Source organism: Amborella trichopoda, chromosome 3, assembly GCF_054954075.1.
Source record: "Amborella trichopoda isolate Santa Cruz 75 chromosome 3, AtrichopodaSantaCruz75HAP2 v2.0, whole genome shotgun sequence".
Taxonomy (NCBI): domain Eukaryota; kingdom Viridiplantae; phylum Streptophyta; class Magnoliopsida; order Amborellales; family Amborellaceae; genus Amborella; species Amborella trichopoda.
Window position 1 is genome coordinate 48605499 of NC_142338.1, and position 20833 is coordinate 48626331.

The following is a 20833-nucleotide window of genomic DNA, read 5'->3' on the forward strand; positions in this document are numbered from 1 at the left end:
TTGGTTCATGCCATCATTTAAATGGGGTGTATTTAAAACAAATAATAAAAAATTATTTTTTATAAAATATAATGACCAAAGTACCTTTAAAATTATTAGGGGCATTTGGTTATTTTATTCTATTAGAATTTTTTTATATATATTTTGTGAAGGTGAGAAATAAATAGCATAGAGGCATGACATTGTGATTAGAGCCATCAGCTGTCTATTCAGAATGGATGGTTGGATGGGGGAAGTTTATAAGTTTTATACAATAGGGGAAGTATAGAAAGCTTGTCTATATGTTAAATATTTTATATGAGTATTTTGATATTTTTTAAAATATTTAAGATCAATATTATTACAGACTTGCCATTGAGATATTGAGCGGTAAAATTTGTGGACTTATTAGTAAAACACTAGAATTGGTTGTGGACTGGATTTTTAAAATATCAAAAAAAAATATGAACAATACCTAGAAATATAAAATATATTGCATAAAAATTGTCTATCTTGTTGGGCCGGTCTAGTCGGTTAAACTTGACTATCAACTAGCCAAATTTTGGACCAGATTTTTATTTTTCCTTTTTTTTTTTTTAGTTTTTCTTTTGGCCATTTTTACTTTGGGCCTGACCAACTAAGACACATACTAATGGTTATCAAATTGTTCGGTTCAATTTGGTCTTAACAAGTAGCTCTGTAGTGATAAGTCGTTTTTTTAAAACTTCTTATTTGTCAATACCCAAATTTTATACTATTTGTAGGCACGTTTTACAATGATCCAAGACTGTTTTGGATTTTCTCTAGGCTTTTTTTTTTTGGGTTCCAAATTTTAGACGGCCAACGTCTAAAACAACGAGTCCATACGTGTAGTAAGCAAGAGAGTTAGCAGAGAAAGAAAGAGTTCTCTCTTTATCATGCCTTTGGTTTGATAAATACGTCTGGTTTTGGATCAGTTAGGATTCTTGATTTCCTTTGGGAGCTTCTTCTTCTTTTTTCTCTTGGACATGTTAGCGGTGGGAATGGAGAACGGGGCTTTTAAATATGAAGTGTTATACGTAGTTTAGTTCAAGGAAAACTTTTTCAGGAGTGCCCATACATATATAATTGGAAAAGTATTAAAAACTATATCCATGAAAAAATGACAGGTATACGTAAATACATAATTTACATGTTTTTTTTTTGGTGTCAGCTGAATTTGACTGATGCATTCCCTAGGTTTTAAGTTTTTTTTAAGTATGAGAAAAAATTTTCTATTTCTTCCGCAAATCCGTGAATTTGGAGTTTTGAAAATTATGCGATATAATGATTTTTTTTTGGAGGATTAGAATAAATGATCCCAAAAAATAAGTCACAAGGTGGATCATCTTATGGCTAAAAAATCATTCTTTTAAGAGATTCATGATCCTAATGGTCTGCCTGTATAACTTTGAATCCAAAATACATTAGGATCTAGGATGCGTCATTTCGGAAGGAAAAATATACAAAGCGATTATTTACTTTTAGCACGAGGAGGACACAATCACTCTTGTCCTATAAGTTTCAAATTGAGTAGTTGTAAGCAATGTCATTGAGTAAACCCAATGCTCAAAAAATTTCTCTGACTTCATGACACATCCCAAGCCTACCAATTTGACTGGACCTTCTTGTAAGGAATACAATCCTTTTTTGGAATAGTGGACTTAATACAAACTTAAACCCTACCCTTTAGAAGGATTGGGGCATTTTGGAAATTTAGCACAAACAAAGGTATTCATGCTATTTTGCTTAGTTTCAATTATCAAAATACTAAATTCATCCAAAAAAATATTAAAATACCCATGGTTATTTAGGGTTCATAATCCTAGTTGTTTAGGGTTCATAATCTTGGGGTAATTTAGATATTTTATTTTAGTTTTTAAAATAGACAATCAATTGAAATGAAAGCTAAATATAAAAAGTGGGATTAGGGGTAGCAATGGACCCGACCAGACTCAGGACTCGACATTTTGGGTCCGGTTATAGGTTCAAATTTTGGACGTGAAAGGTTGGGTCGAGGTCCAAAACCTAGACTTGAATACTATTTAAGTTCAGGTCTAGGTTCGGCCGGACTTGACATGTGCCTGATCCGAATAATATGGGTATGCCAATACTTTTGCTCTTAGGAATTTCTAGTAAGGAATGTGGGTATGTATGGGTATTCATAAATGTTATGCAATACTATAAATGTTGTCAATAATATGGGTATATGATGGTAAAAAAAGGTAAAAAGTAAAATAAAAAAGGTGATAGTCATAAGGTATTAATGGACCCGATTAGACCTAGGACCCGATGGGTATACCCTGTACTCGACTGATCCAGGTATGGATCTAAATTTTGGACTCGAAAGATTAGGTTCGGATCCAAAATTCCAGCTCCAGTGTACTCGACTCGTTGCCACCCCTAAGTGGGATCATCTGGCCCTTTGGGATTGTATAAGAGGTTTGGGCCTTTTAATGGTATAAATAAGATGCATATGCCCTAATCCATTGTCTTTTTCTAAGGTTTCATTCCTTTCAAAACATGGAGGACCATAAAGTTTTGTTGCATATCCTCAAGTCATTTGTTGACAGACTATCTGGAGACTTTCTTTTTCTTGATTATCATTCACCTTGTATATATCTCTTTCACCATTTTCTATCTTTTTCTCATCATCCTCTCTTGGCAGGTTGACCTCTTTTTATAACTCTCATATTCATGATCTAAAGGAGTTGAGATCCAAATATAAATTTTACCTCAATTCTTTTAAATACAGTTAATTAGAGTTAATAAGTTATCACAAAAATGCTAATTTTATTTAATGAGCTAAACATGTCATTATTCCACTAATGACTCACATACTAGGTTGTCATTCAAGCATTCCTACAATTTAAAAAAAATTAAAAAATAAATAAACTTTGTATATCTATAACATAAAAAAAACAAATTTCATAAGGAATCCAAACACTAGACTGGGTTTTTTCTCTAGTAAAATTGAGTTCTCCATCTAGTGCTACATCCTATTGAAGCTAAAAAATAGATTCAAGTATACGGTATTGCTTCATGTTAACTACATGAGATTTTACATAGACTATATTATAATTTTGATATTGTTATTGAAAAACAAATTCCTAAAAAAGCAAAGATACTCCCGTGGTCAGAAGACCTACTTGAGATGATGTTTTCATGAAATTTTAGAAATGACCCAAGAATCACTAGATTATTCTCACCATCTAAAAGCTTAGGTGATCTCTATTCAATCTCGAAGCATTTTTTTTTTTTTAAAGTACATAGAGGGTGCTATTAGGAAATTTATTTTATTGAAATTAATCTATAGGTTGAGGGCGTTACATCTCGGAGATCCTAAAATTAATTTTAAATAGGGTTTACGCAAGGGAATAAATAGACAGTATACTCCCGTGAGAGTATAATAACTTCTGGCATAATATTAAGATTCAAACGGCAACGTCCATTTACGAAATCTTGTGTGATATAAAGACGAAAACACCCTTTCCCTCGCTTTCCGGGCAGCCAATCCGGCGGATGTGCTGAACACGTCTCTTAACCCACCCCTCTCTCTCTTTTGCGCTCTGCTCTCAACACGTCTGTCTCTCTCTCTCTCTCTCTCTCTCTCTCGTCCCTGTGATTGAATTGGATTAAGTCTCTCTCATATTGTTTTGTGTTTCTCTGTCAATCTATCTAACTAACTGCAATCTCTATCCTACTCTCTGTTCTCGCCCATTCAGCTTCTGGAGCACAAATGATTAGAACCACGGTTTCCTTTTGATTTTCTTTGATATTTATACCATTTCTCATTATTTTTTACGTAACTCTCTCTCTAGCTTTTGATCCCTTCCCTCACCTTCCCTCTTGACTTCTCTGTTAGAAAAAATCCACAAACGTGAATCAGTGGTGGCGATGATTATAATGAAACGGCCGCTTAAACTTCCCTGCATTATCTGAATCACCCATTAATGGCATCCCCTGAAATCGCCATGGGAGAAAGCGCAATTGAGAATGGGGTTTCAGAAAATGAAAATGGAGTTTCAAGAGAAGAAAATCGGGTGTCAAAGAAAAAAGAAGAGGAGAAAAAGGACCCTGTAATGCAGGCTAAAAAGTTGCAAAGCAAGCTTAGAAAGATCCCTCCAATACCCATTCGAAGAAGCAAGGATGGAAAACGTGAGGGTGCTGAGAGTTACCCTTCGTCTTTATTAATGGCCTCGTCACTCAGTCTCCATTACATAAGAACCAGATCGGCCGGTTTCTCTTGCCCTCCCCCTACTGATTCTACACACTCTGAAAACCTAATTTCTTCAGACATGGTTGCGCCATTGCAAGATGGAAAGCCCCACGTTGAATTAGGTAAGCTAGAGTAGTTTTTTTCAATTTGAGTATTGGGTTCTTTAATTTTCAGGAAGAATTTGATTGATTTTGAATCATGTCTCCCTATGTCGTTAGATTAGCATGCTAGTTGAAATCAATAAATGTGGATAAACCTAAAGAATTTTAGGGAGAGAGGGGAACTCTCTGAGAAAATAATTAGCCATATTTCTTGTCATTTTTCTCTCTATTTTTAGTGCATATCCTTCCCATTTACTTTGCAGTCAGTAACTCATATTTCTTCCCCGCTCATCATGGCCACCTGTCTCAATAAGAACCGTCTGATGAATGGGAAATTCATGGGGAAAGACTACAATCTTTGGGCTCATGGAATACTCCATTTTCTTGAAGGGTTCGAACTTGTCAGATATATTTACAAAAATATATCTGCTATTTGAAGTGTGACTTACATTGGAACAAATGTCAATTCGGTGGAAATCTACAAATGGCAATACTTGGATCTCTGACAACATTGGCTCTTCCATTTCTGCAAACATCATGTACAATTCAACATAAATATACAGTGTGTGCTGTCCTAAAAAGGTTCTCCATTGGTCAACATTTGCTCATTCTATCAGTTAAAACAAGAAATTAGACTATTTCCTTGAGGGGCTGAATCTGTACAAGATATGTGCACTTCCGTTTTTATTTTTTTTCATTTTTATTAGAGGTACTGTTTCAAGTGCCTTAAGTGACTGCCTTTTGTATCTATAATATTATAAGAACCACTATTTAAGTGTAGATTCTGACTGGTATGGTATGTCATTAGTAAATATCAGCATGGCTTATTAAACATGATGCCTGGCTACTTCATGATGATATCTCTTGTATGTTCTTTTGCAACTAGGCCTGTTATCGTACTTCCGTGATAGAATTTGGATGTTAAACACATTCCTTGGGATATTCGTCTTAGTTTGCTTTCTTTCTCCAATTTATCATTCCTTGGCCTTCATTTGAAGATTGGATTTATCAAGCCCGAACTTGTGTTTATAGTGGTATTCTTGTTTGAAGTATCAAGTATTCAGATTTACTAATTAATTAAGTACCCTCATACAGGTAAAAAAGGTTCACAGCTTCAATCCAAACCCTCTGAATGTTCTGATGCACCGTTTTCTGTGGAAGAGGTATGTTTTCAATGTTAAGTGCAATTTTGAAGTCTTGGATTTACTTCTTTCCACGACACACACACACTAATTACTTAGTTATAACTTCTCTTTGTTTGGAGTCTAGGTATTTTTTTGTATTCATTGTCTTTTAGTTTGATATGCTTTTAGGATGCTTGTGAGACTTCTGGCACACCAAAGGAGGTTGATTCTCCTCGCTTCAAAGCGATATTGCGGGTTACAAGTGGTCGTAAGAAGAGATTCCCAGCTGATATTAAGAGCTTCTCTCATGAACTGAACTCAAAAGGAGTAAAACCATTTCCATTCCGGAAACCTCGTGGCTTAAGTCATTTGGAGGTGATAATCAATATTCTCCATATTTCACATTAAGAATCTGCTTATCGAGTAATACTTGCATTTGATTTTGTTTTCTGGATTTGATGAGTTCAGTTTGTTCTTATAGAGTGCAGTTGATGTTTATTTTATCTTTGTTCCCTTTGTTATGATTATTTTTTGCAGGAAATCATGGGCCTTATTCGTGCAAAGTTTGACGGAGCAAAGGAAGAAGTGAGCTCTGATCTCGCAATTTTTGCTGGGGATTTGGTTACTTTACTTGAAAAGAATGTGGATGCTGAGGATTCATGGAAGAAATCATTGGAGGATCTATTGGTTCTTGCCCGAGAATGTGCCATGATGTCATCTAACGAGTTTTGGCAACAGTGTGAAAGCATTGTCCTACATCTAGATGATCAGCGACAAGAGCTGCCTATGGGCACACTTAAACAGCTTTACATTCGTATACTTTTTATCCTCACCCAATGCACCAGACTCTTGCAATTCCATAATGAAAGGGGGGGCTTGACTGAGGATGAACACATTCTTGGCCTTCATCAATGCAGTGATCTTGGGTTTTATCCTGACAAGCATGTATTGATAGAGGGGGGACAAGATGGCAAGAGATCGAGTATCAGAAAAGAATATAAGTCCAAGTCCACAAGGAAGTATTATGTTGAGGATTTGAGTGGTTTGGGCCGGAACCAAGATCAATCTGGTCATCTTTCAGATGTTGACACTGCTAAATCTTCTGATTCACCAGCCAGTAGGAATCGCATATCTTCTTGGAAGAAACTCCCCTCTGCGGCAGAGAAGAACCAGAAAAAAGACTCAGAATTGGATGAATCTCCATTGTCAGGGAAACACAATTCTTTTAAGCATGAGAGACAAACTGAGGTAGATGCAAACATTGAAACTGCCAAGACCCATCAAGATTCTGGAAGTTCAGCTGTTACTTCCACTAATACACGAAGAGTTTCTTGGGGTTGCTGTGAAGACCCACACCACAACTCAAATGGTAATTCTATGATATGTCGCATTTGTGAGGAAAAAATTCACACTTTACATGTTGAAGATCACTCTAGGATTTGTACTATTGCTGATAGATGTGATTTGAAGGGCTACAGTGTTGATGAGCGCCTTGAACGAATAGCTGAAACCCTAGAGAGAATATTGGATTCATGTACACCTAGAAGCTCAAATAATCCTGGTTTAGGTAGTCCAGACCTCACAAAGGTGTCTGACTCTAGCGTATCAGAAAGATTAGAGTGTCTTTCTCCAAAGACAAGTGAACTGCCTCATCAGAGTTCTGAAGAAATGATTGATTTCATTCCTGAGGACAGTGATTCTTCCATTATGAATGATATGAGAGACCTTCCTTCAGTAGAAAGCACAACACCTCAATCTCCTCTTTTGACACCACGAGCTAGCCAGGTTGAATTGCTATTGTCAGGGAGGAATATGTTCTCTGAAAGTGAAAACTTCCAACAGGTACCCCTTCTTTGCTTATTCTCTTCGGCTAGTTGGAATTTCGAAACCTCAACTTGTTATATGCCCATGCCGTATTTTCCAGTTACTCATGCATATCACTATTATGAAGTTCGTCGAGTCTGACTTGGAGTCACCCAAGTTACGCAGATAACGGCAACATGCCAGGTCCCATTGAAAAACCTTGGTAGCCAGCTGAGTCTCTTTAGATTACTGGATTATTTTTTCCTCAACTTGGCCAAGTCTTGTTGTGACTTGGCTGAGTCAGACCGGCTAAAACGGGCTAAGGGCCTTGCCATTTCCATGCCTGAGTATGAATTTTCATTAACTTATGCAAATTGTTGCGTCAATAATTGATGCAATATCTAGTCCTGGAATTGAAGAATGAAAATGGAATACTAAGGGTCTTCACTAATGTTTTGTTAATTTTGCAGCTTTTGAATAGGTGTCTTTCCATGCTTCTGTTTGCTATTCTGTCTTAATGTATAGTGTAACATGTCCTCTTATTATGTTAAATGTTTTATAATGCTAAACATATTTAGATGCATGGGGACGAAATTTCTTTGTCGATCTGTTGAAACTTGAAAGGTTATATCAAATAACATTGCTCATTTTGGATATAATCTTCTTTCACAAATTACTAGAAGATTTACTAGGATTTGTGTTTGAAACCATTGTTACTAGAGGCCCTACAGGTTCCATAATGGGAATTTAGTGCAAGAATGCAGAATCCCTGCAAGCATTGGCTAGAATATCTAAGTTCCAAATAGCTTTGTCTTTAAAAAATAAATAAAAACAAACAAATAGGAAAACTCAGAAGAAAACCATATTAGAAACTGCTAAAGCAGCTAAACATTTAGGGGGAAAAACTATAAAAACATAAAGAAATATGGACAAATAATGAAGCAAATGTTTTTTAGGTTTGTCCTTTAGGGATTGTTTGTGATTATCAATAGTATACCATTTTGATTGTGGATTGTGTTAAGAGGAACTCTTCTTTGCTCAAGTCCATCATTTTACTCTCAAGAGGAGGAACATTTCATCTTATCCATCCATTGTTGAGTACCAATGGTTGCAATCACATGTTATGTTCGATTTATATTAGGGATATAGTAAGGCATTACAATGAAAAACTCCATTGAAGAGTCCAGGCCCCTCTCCACTGAGGAACGTCAATCTAGGGCTCAAGCCAAACTGAACTACGACCTCCACTTGAGAAAGGATGAAATCTATTGGGCCCAAAGATCCAGAATCAAATGGCTCAAGCATGGGGACCTCAATACTGCCTTCTTCCACAGAATCGCCAACTGTAGAAGGTGGGATAACTCCATCTCCCATATCAAGGTAGGCAACACCGTCCTTGATCGACCCCCCGCATTGAACAAGCAATTGTTGAGTTCTTCACCTATCTTTTCTTCTTACCCCCTAACCCCAAACCCTCTATGGCTGATCTCTCCTTCCTTGCTCTCCCTCTTAATAGAGCAACCTGGCTGCAGCGACGCTTTCAAGAGGATGAAATCTTTGACGCCATCAGCAACCTTGGCCAAGATAGGGCCCCAGGCCCTGACAGATACCCTCTGTCCATTTTCAAGTCCTTTTGGGAGACTTTCCAGCCTGATATACTGGCCTTCTTTGCTGAATTTCATTCACGTGCCGTCATAAGCAAGGACACCACCTTCCTTGCCTTGATCCCGAAAAATGAAGGGGCAGAAGAACTCAAAGATTTCAGACCCATTAGCCTCATAAATAGCTCCTACAAGATCCTTTCCAAAGTCCTCCCCACCAGGCTTAAAGGGGTCCTCGGTTGGGTTACCTTCCCTTCTCAAGGGGCATTTGTTAAAGAAGGGCAAATCCTCGATGTTGTTCAGTGAGGCTTTTGGCTTGCAATAAAGCTAGGGTCCTGATCCAGCAACTAGTAGTCCTATCTATCTACCTCTCCAGACACTATGTCTTGACTACCAATGATGGCCATGAGTGCTTCCATTCTCGTATCCTTTCCAAAATTCCTGGTCTTGTCATTAAATTGGACAAGGAAAAGGCCTATGACCATGTAAATTAGGATATCCTCGCGTAGGATGGGCTTCGGACCTTGTTGGAGAGTTTGGATGAGGGGTTGCATCTCAGACCCTCATTTCTCTATCCTTATCAACAGCTCTCTCGTGGGTTTCTTTCTTTCCTCTAGGGGCCTTTGCCAGGGCCATCCCTTATCACCCTTCCAGATACATCTCCAGAATTTACCTTAACGGTTATCTCAATGGGTCCAATCCTCTACCCATGGCCCCACTATCTCCCATCTGCAATATGCAAACGCCACCCTACTTTTTTGCAATGCCTTCTTGGAACAAGTCGACTCCCTCCTCTTGTTTTTGAAGTGTTTTGAATTCACCACTGGTTTCAGTTCATTGGCTGGGAGATGGGGGGTGTGCAGTTGACGACCTCCCCTCCACTTAACTTGGCCTACCTTTGTGTCACGGCTTTCCCAAATTAGAACAATGGAGCCATATAGTTGATAAATTTGATAGAAGGTTCGCGAGGTGGAAGGGAAGATTTCTTCTCTCTACAAGAAGAAAAATCCTTATCAAAGCCACCCTTTCTAATATCCCGATTCCACATGCCATCTGCAGTCTCAGCCCGTTTGGAACAAATCATGCGAAACTTCCCTTGGTCAGGGACTGAAGGCTGCAAATATCACCTTATTGCATGGGACAAAGTTTGCTCTTCCATTGCTCAGGGTGGGCTGGGAATCCAAAAGTTGAAACCTAACAACCTTGCCCTGTTAGGAAAGTGCTGGCGGAGGTCGCCACTCAGCCTGATCACCTTTGGGGGCAGGTAATTTGTCACAAATACTGCCACAACAGCGATGATCGGAGCCCTCCTTGTAGGACCTCAGGCAGGATCTCGGGTGTGTGGAGGTCCATTCTTTGCAGCCGGGACTCTTTCTTGCCAATATCCGATTTCATCCTACAGTGGGGGACAAAGTTCACTTCTGGAAAGACCTTTGGCTTGCCTCTTTTGCACTGTGTAACCTCTTTCCTTGGCTAGCCTCGCTAGGAATCCCCAAGCTACTGTGGCTGATTACTTCCCTCCTGGTTGTCCCGTGAGGTCTTGGAATCTTGACCTCCGCAGAGCCCTCCTGAACCATGAAATTGAGGAGTTCACAGCCTTGTACACTCTTTTCGATCATGTCTTCATTTGGGCCCCCCCGCCCCCTCAGGAATCTTCACCATGGCCTCTATGTATTGAAAGATCACTTCCCTCCCTTTTTCCTCCCAATCCCCCTTCCTTTGCTGCCAAAGCCTTGTTCCCTTTAACTCCACCCAAAATTTAGATGTTTACTTGGATTGCCCTGTCCCACAGAGTCCTCACCATCGATCATATCCAAAGAAGGGGCCCCTCCTTAACCAATAGGTGTGCTTTGTGTATATCAGTTGAGGAAACTAATGACCACCTCTTCCTCCATTGTGAATTTGCTAGCACCCTTTGGCGCAAACTGTTACACCTTTTTAATTGGGCATGAGTTACCCCAATGTCACTCCCCCACCTCTTCCAAACCTCTCTCTCCCCCCTGGTCCAAAGCTGGACTCTTCCTTTGGGGAGCTTCCATTGCAGCGACAATTTGGAGTATTTGGATAAGCATAGCAACAACATCTTTACGGGGGAGAGAAGCACGGCCCATCGCTGTTTTGAGAAGATCATTGAGCTAGTCACCTTTTGGGTGACACACCACAAGACTTTTAGGAACTTCTCTCTCGGACTTCCTTCGTAATTGGCAAGCCATGCTTGACTTGAGGCCTTCCGGAATCTCTCATGCTTCTTTGTGGATAGCCCCTGACATATCCACTGTGTAACTTAACTTCGATGGTTACTCTCTTAGCAACCCGTGCCCTCCGAGTGTTGGTGGAATTTTCAGAACTCATACCGGCAACATACTTCTCTCTTTCTTCACCCCTATCGGCCATGCTGACTTCACTTTTGCCGAGGCCTTAGCTTTGCTCCTTGGCCTCAGAAAGTTCAATCCGAGCTGGGACAATGCATTGGTCATCGAAGGTGACTCCAAGAACACCATTGGCCTCAGACACTACAACCTGCCCGTGGCAATTGGCCCATCTTAGAGAAATATTGCACATTACCAGCCCCCTTACCATCTTGTGGAGGCACCTATGGAGGGAAGCTAATGCTGATGCCGATCTCCTTGCTAGGGAGGGAGCTGATTCCCAACTTTTTGAGCTATTGATCCTCCTTTTTTGTTCTTATTTGAGCTATTGAACCCCCTTTTTTGTTCTTACTCGCACTTGCGATTCATTGTATAGTGTTCTTTGGGAGTTTTTGGGGCCCCTAGAGGGTTTTTGTATAGGGCTCCTAGCTGTTTTGGGTAGCCCTAGTTTTTGGTATACCATTCTCACTTGTAACTTTCTTTTACTAATATAATATATTTAACAGTTTCAAAAAAAATAAAGACATCTAGTATTCTAACTAGAAAGGATTCAGGAATTGATCAACATAATCATTGGCAACAAACATGCAGATTTTAAGCTCCAGTATGTCATGCTATCTTTTTTCTAGCAGAAGTAACTTCAAGGAAAAGAGAACAGAGACAAAAAGGGAAAAACATATACCGTGGTACAACAATGAAATGCCTTTATGTATCTAAGTGAGCAGAAGTACAAATTATCCTGTCCTTAACATATTCCAAACCTTTCTCTCCTCTGGAGATTCACTTCCATCATGGCTCTCATGGTATTGGTTTTGCTCTTTTTGGTAGAATTGCATTTAGTTGTGAAATATTTTTCATTTAGATAAAATTGTGTTGATGGCATCACTTATTTTGGAATGGCAGGTTAGTGATCTTGTTGACATTGCTAGGTGTATTGCAAAAGCAGACACAGCTGATGAACAAGCATCGGAAAACTTGGTTTCTTGTCTGGAAAACCTGCAAGATGTTCTCCTGAACAGGAAAGTGGATGCCCTTATTGTTGAGACATTTGGAAGACGCATTGAAAAATTATTTAGGTGAGTCTCCTTGCTCTGGACATTCTCCTTTACATAATTTAACTTGGCATCTTAGGAAGGTATTGCTGCAGTCCAGCATACTAGGCAAAAACTGGAGTCCATAGGGACATCACCATCAATTGAAATGACGTATGGTGATGGAGAGAGATCAAGACCAACCTTTGGGGTCTTGACATGTTCTGGCGGTTCTCCTCTAATCTCTCATCATCGTGCATCATTTCAATGGAGCCATTTGACTATAGCTTTTCCATAGTCATTTGGGTTATTGTAATTTTTCCCTCTTTATTTTTGTAAAAGCACCAGTGGAAGTCTTTCTAAAGAGTGAAAGAATCTAAAATGTGATCCTGCTTTCTTTCTGCAATTGGGTTTCTTGTAGGCATCAAGGGCAGTAGTTTAATATACTGAAATTGTTATATGGATGTCTTTATAACTCTACAGGGAGAAGTTCCTCCATCTTTGTGATCAAGCAGATGATGACAAAGTAGATACATCGAGTAATGCTATTGAGGAAGATGGTTCCGTTGACGATGATCTGGTTCGTAGCTCACGAGCAAGCCCCGTCAACAATAAAGACAGGACTTCCATAGATGACTTTGAAATTATAAAACCAATTAGTCGAGGGGCATTTGGACGAGTTTTCTTGGCAAGAAAAAGAACAACTGGTGACCTATTTGCGATAAAGGTGAGGCTTTCCTGTAGTAGAGTACCTTACAGAGTTTAATTGTATTTTTCGATGTTTAAAGACTTGGTTTGGGCATTGGAGTCAGCCCTTGCCTGAGTTGAGTTACTCTGGCGAGTCCTAGTAGACTTGGCTGAGTAGTATCCCCTTGGAAAAAAGCCAAAAAAAAAAAAAAAAAAAAGAAAAAAAAGGAAAAACTTAAAAAATGGAGGTATGGGAAGAGAAAATAACTTGGCAATGCCCGAGAGAGAGCAAGAGAGGGCTTTGGGCATGCGGCAAAAGAAAGAGAGAGAGTATGAGGCTCTCCCTTGGCCACGTCTCTCTCTCTCTCCCCCTTCGCGATAAAGGTCAGGCTTTTTATGTAGTAGAGTACCTTATAAAGTGCATTGTATTTTCCAATGGTCAAAGACTTGGCTCGGGCACTGGACATAGCCCTTGCCTAAGTTGAGTTATTTGGTTGAGTCCAAGTGACTCGGCTACGGTTAAATAATGTTCTTTTGAAGAAAAAAAAAAAAATAAAAAAAAAAATAAAATAAAAAAAATAAAAAAAAATAAAAAAAAAAAATGAAAAAAAAAATAATTGGCATATGGCCAAGAGAGAGTGGGCTTTGAGCATGTGCCAAAGAAAGAGAGCTTGAGCATGTGCCAAAGAAAGAGAGAGAGTATGAAGCTTTCCCTTGGCCACATCTCTCTCTCTCCCCCCGGGACATATCTCTTTCTCCTCCCATTGGCCACGTCTCTCTCTCTTAGGCATATTCAGGCGTCTCCCACTCTCTCTCTCTCATCTCTCTCCCTTGGTCACGTCTCTCGCTCTTTCAGGCATAAAGGCATCTCTCTCTCTCACGTGGGGGGATCATTAGAAAGATCTCTCACTTGGGGAGTCGGCGGTGGAAGAGAAGGGAAGAGAGAGAGAAATGGAAACCGTGAATGGAAAAAACGGGGCGGATTTCCACCACCTTTTAGAGGGAGAGACAACAGGGACGTGGAATCCACCCCCTTTTTAGAGAGAGGGCGGGAGAGAGACGAAAGGGGGCAGAAATCTACCCCCTTTTAGAGAGACGAAAAGGGGTGGAAATCTACTTCCTGTTAGAGAGAGTCAAAAAAAGGGACGGCAAAATCCACCCCATTTTAGAGAGAGAAAGAAAGAGGGAGAGTACTTGACATAAATGTTTTGTGCGTGACTTCTTCCATGGTTGAGACTCAAAGAAGCAAGGAGTAAAGAAGTGATGAAAAAAGGGGGCAGAAATCTGCCCCCATTTTAGAGAGAGAGAGAGAGAGAGAGAGAGAGAGAGATGAAATAGGGGGACCGAGTTCTACAGCACTTAGGCAAGTATGAATAGTATTTGCCCGACAAATGTTCACCTTCCCATGTAACCAAAGGGGTAGATGGGCGCTCGCCTAAATCGGTTGAGTCCTAGTTGACTCAACCAATTCCAAGTCAACTCAGCCGAGTCCCTAAATACTGGTGTTTTCACCTTTGGAATTCTACAACGTAATATGATCTCGTGATTTATATGTTTCAGATTTTTTATTTCTTCTGCAAGAAATAAAAAATGCCTATTTTGAATTACTTGCAAGAAACCCAGAAAGGAAAGCCGGCTTGATTGTATTAGTCATTGCGCGATAGTTTGTTTCAAGTTGGCTGATAGAATTTTGTTAATAATGTTGGTGCTGTTTGTGACGTGGATCCACAATTTGTCATCGGAATAACTGCCATAGTTGTAAGGTTAATAGCTGTTATGTTAACCACTTCAGCGTACATAGTTTGTACAAATTAGTCATATGATAGGTTTTGGTGCTATCATAAGAAATGGAAAAGAGTGAAGATTTAGTTTAAGTCTTGTGATTTTATCATCGGGGAATGCACTAGCACGAGCATATAAATTGGATTAGGATTCATGATAGAGATGTGGTAAAAGTTTTATGCTGACTGCCAACCTAAAACAACAGACTTCAATTCTTGCAGGTTCTTAAAAAGGTGGACATGATCCGTAAAAATGCAGTAGAAAGTATTTTGGCTGAGCGTGACATCCTTATTTCAGTTCGCAATCCTTTTGTTGTGAGTAGCTTACAGAGTTGCAAATACTTTCATGTTGATTTTGGTTTTTTGGTACTTGTTATCATAATTATATTTTTTTTCAAACTTTTATAACATGGATTGTGACTCGAACTTCAGGTACGCTTTTTTTATTCATTCACGTGTAGGGAGAACCTTTATCTTGTGATGGAATACTTGAATGGAGGGGATCTCTATTCCCTACTAAGAAATTTGGGTTGCTTGGATGAAGACATGGCTCGTGTATATATAGCAGAAGTTGTAAGGAGAATTTATTTGTTTATGCTCTTTCCTTATACATGTTGCATTAGCTGTATTGCACCTTTCTTATATCATTCATTTCTCATCTCCTCCTATTGCTCGTTTTTGCAACTCTACTACTGATGTGACTCATTCATTACAAATCAGATTTCATCTTTTCTTGATGTCAGGTTCTTGCCTTGGAGTACTTGCATTCATTGCATGTGATACACCGTGATTTGAAACCAGACAATTTATTGATTGCTCATGATGGTCATATCAAGGTCAATATTCTTTTTCCCACTTATTAGTTAGGATTAATAATGGGGGCATGCTTAATGTAACTTGTACATTATAACTGATAAGTTTAGCTCAGCTTATTCATGAATGGAGCTTATAAAGTTGAGCAAAATAATTTCAAAATGCTGTTGAATTCTCCCTCATAACCACCTTCTGACATGTTGGAATGGAAAATAATTGAATGCAGTAGCTATTTCAAGTCAATTGGATGTAATGACCTGTATAGTACCTTGGATTTCATCCTTCTAGTTTAGATTTCATATCTAATCTGCATTAACAATTATTTAATCCAGTTGTTCATGAGTGAACTTGATGTTATTTACACATTCATGATGGATCTCTAATCACTTTTTGGTACAGTTGACAGATTTTGGGCTTTCTAAAGTTGGCCTTATCAACAGCACTGATAATCTATCTGGTCCACCAGTCAGTGGAACTGCAGAGCTTGGACAAGATAGGCCCCAATTATCTGCATCTGAGCAATCACATAAAAGAGAGGAACGTCAGAAACAGTCAGCTGTTGGTACTCCTGATTATTTGGCACCCGAGATACTATTAGGAATGGGCCACGGTTTGTGATATTCTTCGCAAATATGTGTTTCTCTGTTTTTTTCTTGTAAAAACTGTGGTTATATCTTTTGAATTTGTTGCTAATAAATTCAATAGCAAATAAGGTCAAATTTTCATTTTGTAGTTTTAGGCCTTTTATGTTAGTTTTGTATTACAGGTACAACTGCAGATTGGTGGTCTGTTGGTGTTATTCTTTTTGAGCTGATTGTGGGTATTCCACCTTTTAATGCTGAGCATCCACAGGTGTAGTGCTTGAAATCTACTACTCGTTGCTCTTTTCACAGTTTCGGAAAGTATCAATGGTAGTAGTTAATTTCGTTATATCTCTTCATTACAATTATGCTTAAAGAAAATTCAGTAGTTCCAATTCTCTCAAAAAAAAAAAAAATTTCAGTAGTTCCAATCAACGTTTTGTGATCTTACTTTATTTTATGAAGGAATATGCTTATGCTTAAAAATCAACCCCAAGAGGTTGGGTATGGGTGAAAGCGGCAATATCTTCAGGCTGCCATATGTCTAGATACAGGTGTTCACATTAATGAGCAATGACTATCTTTCACCCTAGGGGTGGATTTGGGTGATTGCAACATGAAACATGAGGAGGCATGAAAGCATTAAGTCTTGCCTATCACATTATGTATCACACATGCAGAGTGCATGTCCTTACAAATATATACACTGACAGATTTTAATTATTTCTTTTCCATATTCATGCAAATGTAGACATCTGATTCTATTGCCTAGAGGCCAATGCACGGACACTGAATTATAACGGAACTATATAGATGATAGTGTGTTAGTTTTATTAATTTATGTTTCAAAACAAGTTTATAAATATTTATTATAGTCCTTAATTATAAATTTGTTTTGAAACATAAATTAAGAACTATAATGACCTATGTATTCATGAGACTAATATTGCTTGTGTTTGGCATATTTTTTTGCTAATTTTGTTGCTTTCTCAAATTTCCGTACATAACAAAGTTTGTGATATTTCTCTCACCATGTAAAAATTTCTCTCACCCTGTAAAATTTTTGACGATCTCATGAACATCATGCATGTATGATATGAATTTTGATACCCTCATGCATGGATGTATTTCGATCAGACATTCATCATTTGGAACAAAAGATGAAGGGCCTTTCTATGGGACTAGAAGCTTCCTGTTTTATCGGATTTTTATGATAACAATTTGAGTTCGTCAATATTGTAAGAGCTACGAGTTTGTTTCTCATTTTTAGTAAGAGATATATTTGTTTCTATTTTGAAATTATTATTCCTATCGCTGTTTATTAATATTATTACCGAATTGGAAAACATAACAGCATCTGGTGTTGTGATTTTAGATGAGTTTCTTGAGCGTGCAAATCAGAAACTTAGGAATTATATTACCGAATTGGTTGTATCCTGGGAGTGTGCTTGCCAGGACCGATTGCTTCTAGGAAACTACTACGAATTAGGGGTGTTTAATACTCTGAAGAGAGCGAGACATCTCTTACCTCTAGGTCTTATATTTAAATCTCTCTCCCTATAACTCTGAACCCAGACCTAAGCCCCAAAGGTTTAATTAGACTAAAGAGTTTTCCTATCCCTATAGCTCTAAAACCGGACCTTAACCCTAATTGGAATAACGAGTATTCCTAAAATGCTTACTGAAATTTGACTTTAGTCAAGAGGACAATAATTCGGATTGTTCTCACTGTATTATAGAACAATAGTTTGTTTTTTCTGTAGTAACAGTTCTTACTGTTTTGCAGATAATCTTTGATAACATACTTAATCGTAATATCCCATGGCCCCAAATACCTGAGGAAATGAGCTGTGAAGCACAAGACTTGATTGACAAGTAAGTTTGACAGAGATGCAGTAAAATGTTTGTGTTTGCTCTAATGTACATGTGTTATGAAGCATTTTAAGATTCTTTATTAGCTTTGATTCATTTCCACTTACATATTCCTTTAGAAATACTTGAAGCATCATTTTTTATTGATTCAAAAAATTAAAACAATAAAAAGAAAAGAGAAATTTACATAAACAAGATTGTAACACAAAATAAAATCATTAAAATAGAACTGGGATGTAACACAGGTTATAATCAAGTTCATATAAATGGCGTTAAGGTGTGGTATTCTCTCAGAACTTTGTTGATTTTGCCAATCTATTGATTGATTATGATCATCATCATTTGAGCCTTATCCTAAGTACTTGGGTTCGGTGACATGAATCCTATTTCACCATTCTGCTCTATCAAGGGCTATATCTTTAAGCAGACTATAAGCCACTATATCTTTCTCGCCAACTTCCATCCATGTCCTTTGGGACATTCTCCATGCTCTTTTAAGACTTTTCACTTGAACCAAATCACCCCTCCTAATTAATGTTGTTCTGGGAATGTGATTAATTATGATAAGTTATCAAATGTTTGTACTATGTTCTCTGACTACTTGACTCTTTCCAAGTAAGGAATGTGAACGTGATGATATCCATGCCTCCAATGAGGAGAATCACATTGTTTTATTTTCTTTATACTTTCATTGCTCCTATTTAATTTTATTTGTACTTTTTCTGATTAAAAAATTTCCCACAAAGGGTTGAGTTGGTCACCATTGTTCCATTTTCCCCAGGTTGCTGACTGAGGATCCAATTCAGAGACTTGGATCTACCGGAGCTGCAGAGGTTAGTCTATGCTTTCTAATCCTGTTTGGTGATTGCTACTATTAGACACCTGTGAGAATAACATATTGCCACCTGCACAACAAACTTTCTCCCACAGGTTAAGAAGCATGCTTTCTTTAAAAACATCAACTGGGAGACACTAGCTAGGCAGAAGGTAAGTGATTCCTACAAGTGATTTACTGCTAAATATGGTAAGGTATGCCGTGGTGCATTGATGTCCTTACCGTCCAATGAAATGATCGATGAACTGGTGATCGAGAGGGAAAAGGGGGACCTGCATCAGGGTTGTGTCCTGTTCCATTGGGTACCTGTCTCTCTCTCTACAGCACTATCCATCATTTCATGGGATGGTTATGAATGGGCTATGGTTTTCTAGCCCATTGGATTGTAACATAATTTCCTTTTTGTGGACTTCTCCCATTATGATAAGCATGCATGGCTAATGAATATTATTAGCCGTAGTACACATACTCTTAGTAAACCTTGCATGGGATTATGACCATACCATCAGTACACTAGGTTAGTATTACTAACCATACTTCTATAGTAAACATCTATGGCTCCATTTGACCATAACCATGCATGGAATCATGACCATCACAGGCAGCATTTGTTCCTGCATCAGATGATGCACATGATACGAGCTATTTCATGAGCCGTTACAACTGGGCTTCATCAAATGGTCATGTTTATGCACCCTCCAATGAGTATGATGATGAGTCGGACATTTGCAGCACTAGTTGCAGTAGTTCATTGAGCAACCTCCAGGACGAAGATGTAAGTGACTAAGAAACCAGATATATCCCAGCAATTTTTTTTGGTTTTCTTATGGTTAGTAGACCAACTGGTCCTTTATATAGCTAGTAATTTTAATGGATTTGTTATAGTTATTCTTACTGTATTCTACTCACAAACAGGGAGATGAATGTGGCGGTTTGGCTGATTTCATTTCTATACCAGTTGTGCACTATTCATTCAGTAATTTCTCATTCAAGGTAGATGAATTCCTTTGGGCTTTTACATTTGCTATTTTTTTTTTCCCCTTCTATCTTGCAACGTTATCCCCTTTGAAAAATGGCACACATAGCGGGTCAGGTATTTTACTTCCCAAAAAAAAAACTTCACTTTTCTTGTAACGTACGTTGAATCCTCAAATTTTTTTTGCTAGTTGGATATTCCAATGTAGAGTGGACTAATCTCTAATCTTTCTGTATACTTGTCTCAGAACTTGTCTCAGTTAGCCTCCATCAATTATGACTTGATTACAAAGAGTGGAAAGGATTCTCCAAAAGTCTCGAATCCATCAGTTCCACTTGAATAGAAGAGTTTACAAGGATGAGAGAAAGAGTCATGGCCTCATATTCCAAGTTCTTTAGTGTGCCATACCCTGCTTTGGGTCATGGCCTCACCGGGTTTTCTCTATGTAGATTTGCAAATGTCTCTTAAGTTTCTTGGTGAACCTCCAAGTATGAAGGCCAAGTTTTCTCAAATTTATTGGTCATGGAGGAGCCAGTTTGATATGTTTAGTTGATCCCATGTATATTGATGTCGTAGGTTCTACACCAAGATGGATAGAATTTTCCATGGAGGGGGACCTTTTCTGAAGCCTGTGTGTTTTCGGGGTGAAATTTTGTTTGAAGAAAATGTAGTGGCTGACATATCAGCAAGGAGGGGTCTCGTTTCGTTCTTTTGAGGGGATTATTATCATCTTATCCTTTTCTCTGTCCGTACTATTGAGTATAGTTTGATGTCCTCAATCAATGGTTGTATGTATAGAAAAAGAAACTACATGTAGTTTGAGAAGAGGCTCTGCAACTTCTAGGGTTTTGGAAATCGGGGTTTGTCAATATCAAGAGTTTGAAAGAGTTGTGTTTTTTCTGTTGGAATTGAGGGAGAAAATGCCAAAACCTTAAGAATCTCTGCTACCTCCTTATCTATATATAGCAAACTTCTATTCTCCACATAACAAACAGTAGCCCTTTCATTTATGAATGCAAAATTTACATGAAACCCATTTCAAT

The 20833-nt window shown here is 38.3% G+C and overlaps 1 protein-coding gene across 3 annotated transcripts; it reads left to right on the forward strand.

The window, feature by feature from the left end:
• Positions 1 to 3526: 3526 nt before the first annotated feature.
• On the forward strand, positions 3527 to 20782 carry IRE (AGC (cAMP-dependent, cGMP-dependent and protein kinase C) kinase family protein). 3 transcript variants are annotated; one of them, XM_006853972.4, is made up of 17 exons: positions 3527 to 4338; positions 5413 to 5480; positions 5631 to 5816; positions 5979 to 7283; positions 12118 to 12290; positions 12729 to 12972; positions 14936 to 15028; positions 15146 to 15286; positions 15457 to 15549; positions 15926 to 16136; positions 16293 to 16378; positions 17894 to 17982; positions 18761 to 18812; positions 18910 to 18966; positions 19416 to 19589; positions 19730 to 19807; positions 20038 to 20782. In XM_006853972.4, exons 1-17 carry the CDS (start codon positions 3951 to 3953, stop codon positions 20131 to 20133), a joined length of 3534 nt encoding a protein of 1177 aa, XP_006854034.3. In that variant the 5' UTR covers positions 3527 to 3950; the 3' UTR covers positions 20134 to 20782. The 3 variants fall into 3 exon arrangements, 2 of the variants coding, with proteins under 2 accessions (XP_006854034.3, XP_088717193.1); XR_002282578.2 differs by having other exon boundaries at positions 3560 to 4338; positions 15933 to 16136; positions 20038 to 20698; XM_088861067.1 differs by lacking the exons at positions 12118 to 12290; positions 12729 to 12972; positions 14936 to 15028; ... (8 more) ...; positions 19730 to 19807; positions 20038 to 20782 and adding an exon at positions 11847 to 11927 and having other exon boundaries at positions 3560 to 4338.
• The last annotated feature ends 51 nt before the right edge of the window (positions 20783 to 20833 follow it).

Bases quoted from the DNA above. Each gene is read 5' to 3' on its own strand.
- IRE (XM_006853972.4), top strand. From the start codon at position 3,951: ATGGCATCCCCTGAAATCGCCATGGGAGAAAGCGCAATTGAGAATGGG. The intron at 5,817-5,978 runs GTGATAATCAAT...TATTTTTTGCAG, and splicing joins GTGGCTTAAGTCATTTGGAG to GAAATCATGGGCCTTATTCG. The intron at 18,813-18,909 runs GTTAGTCTATGC...TTTCTCCCACAG, and splicing joins GATCTACCGGAGCTGCAGAG to GTTAAGAAGCATGCTTTCTT.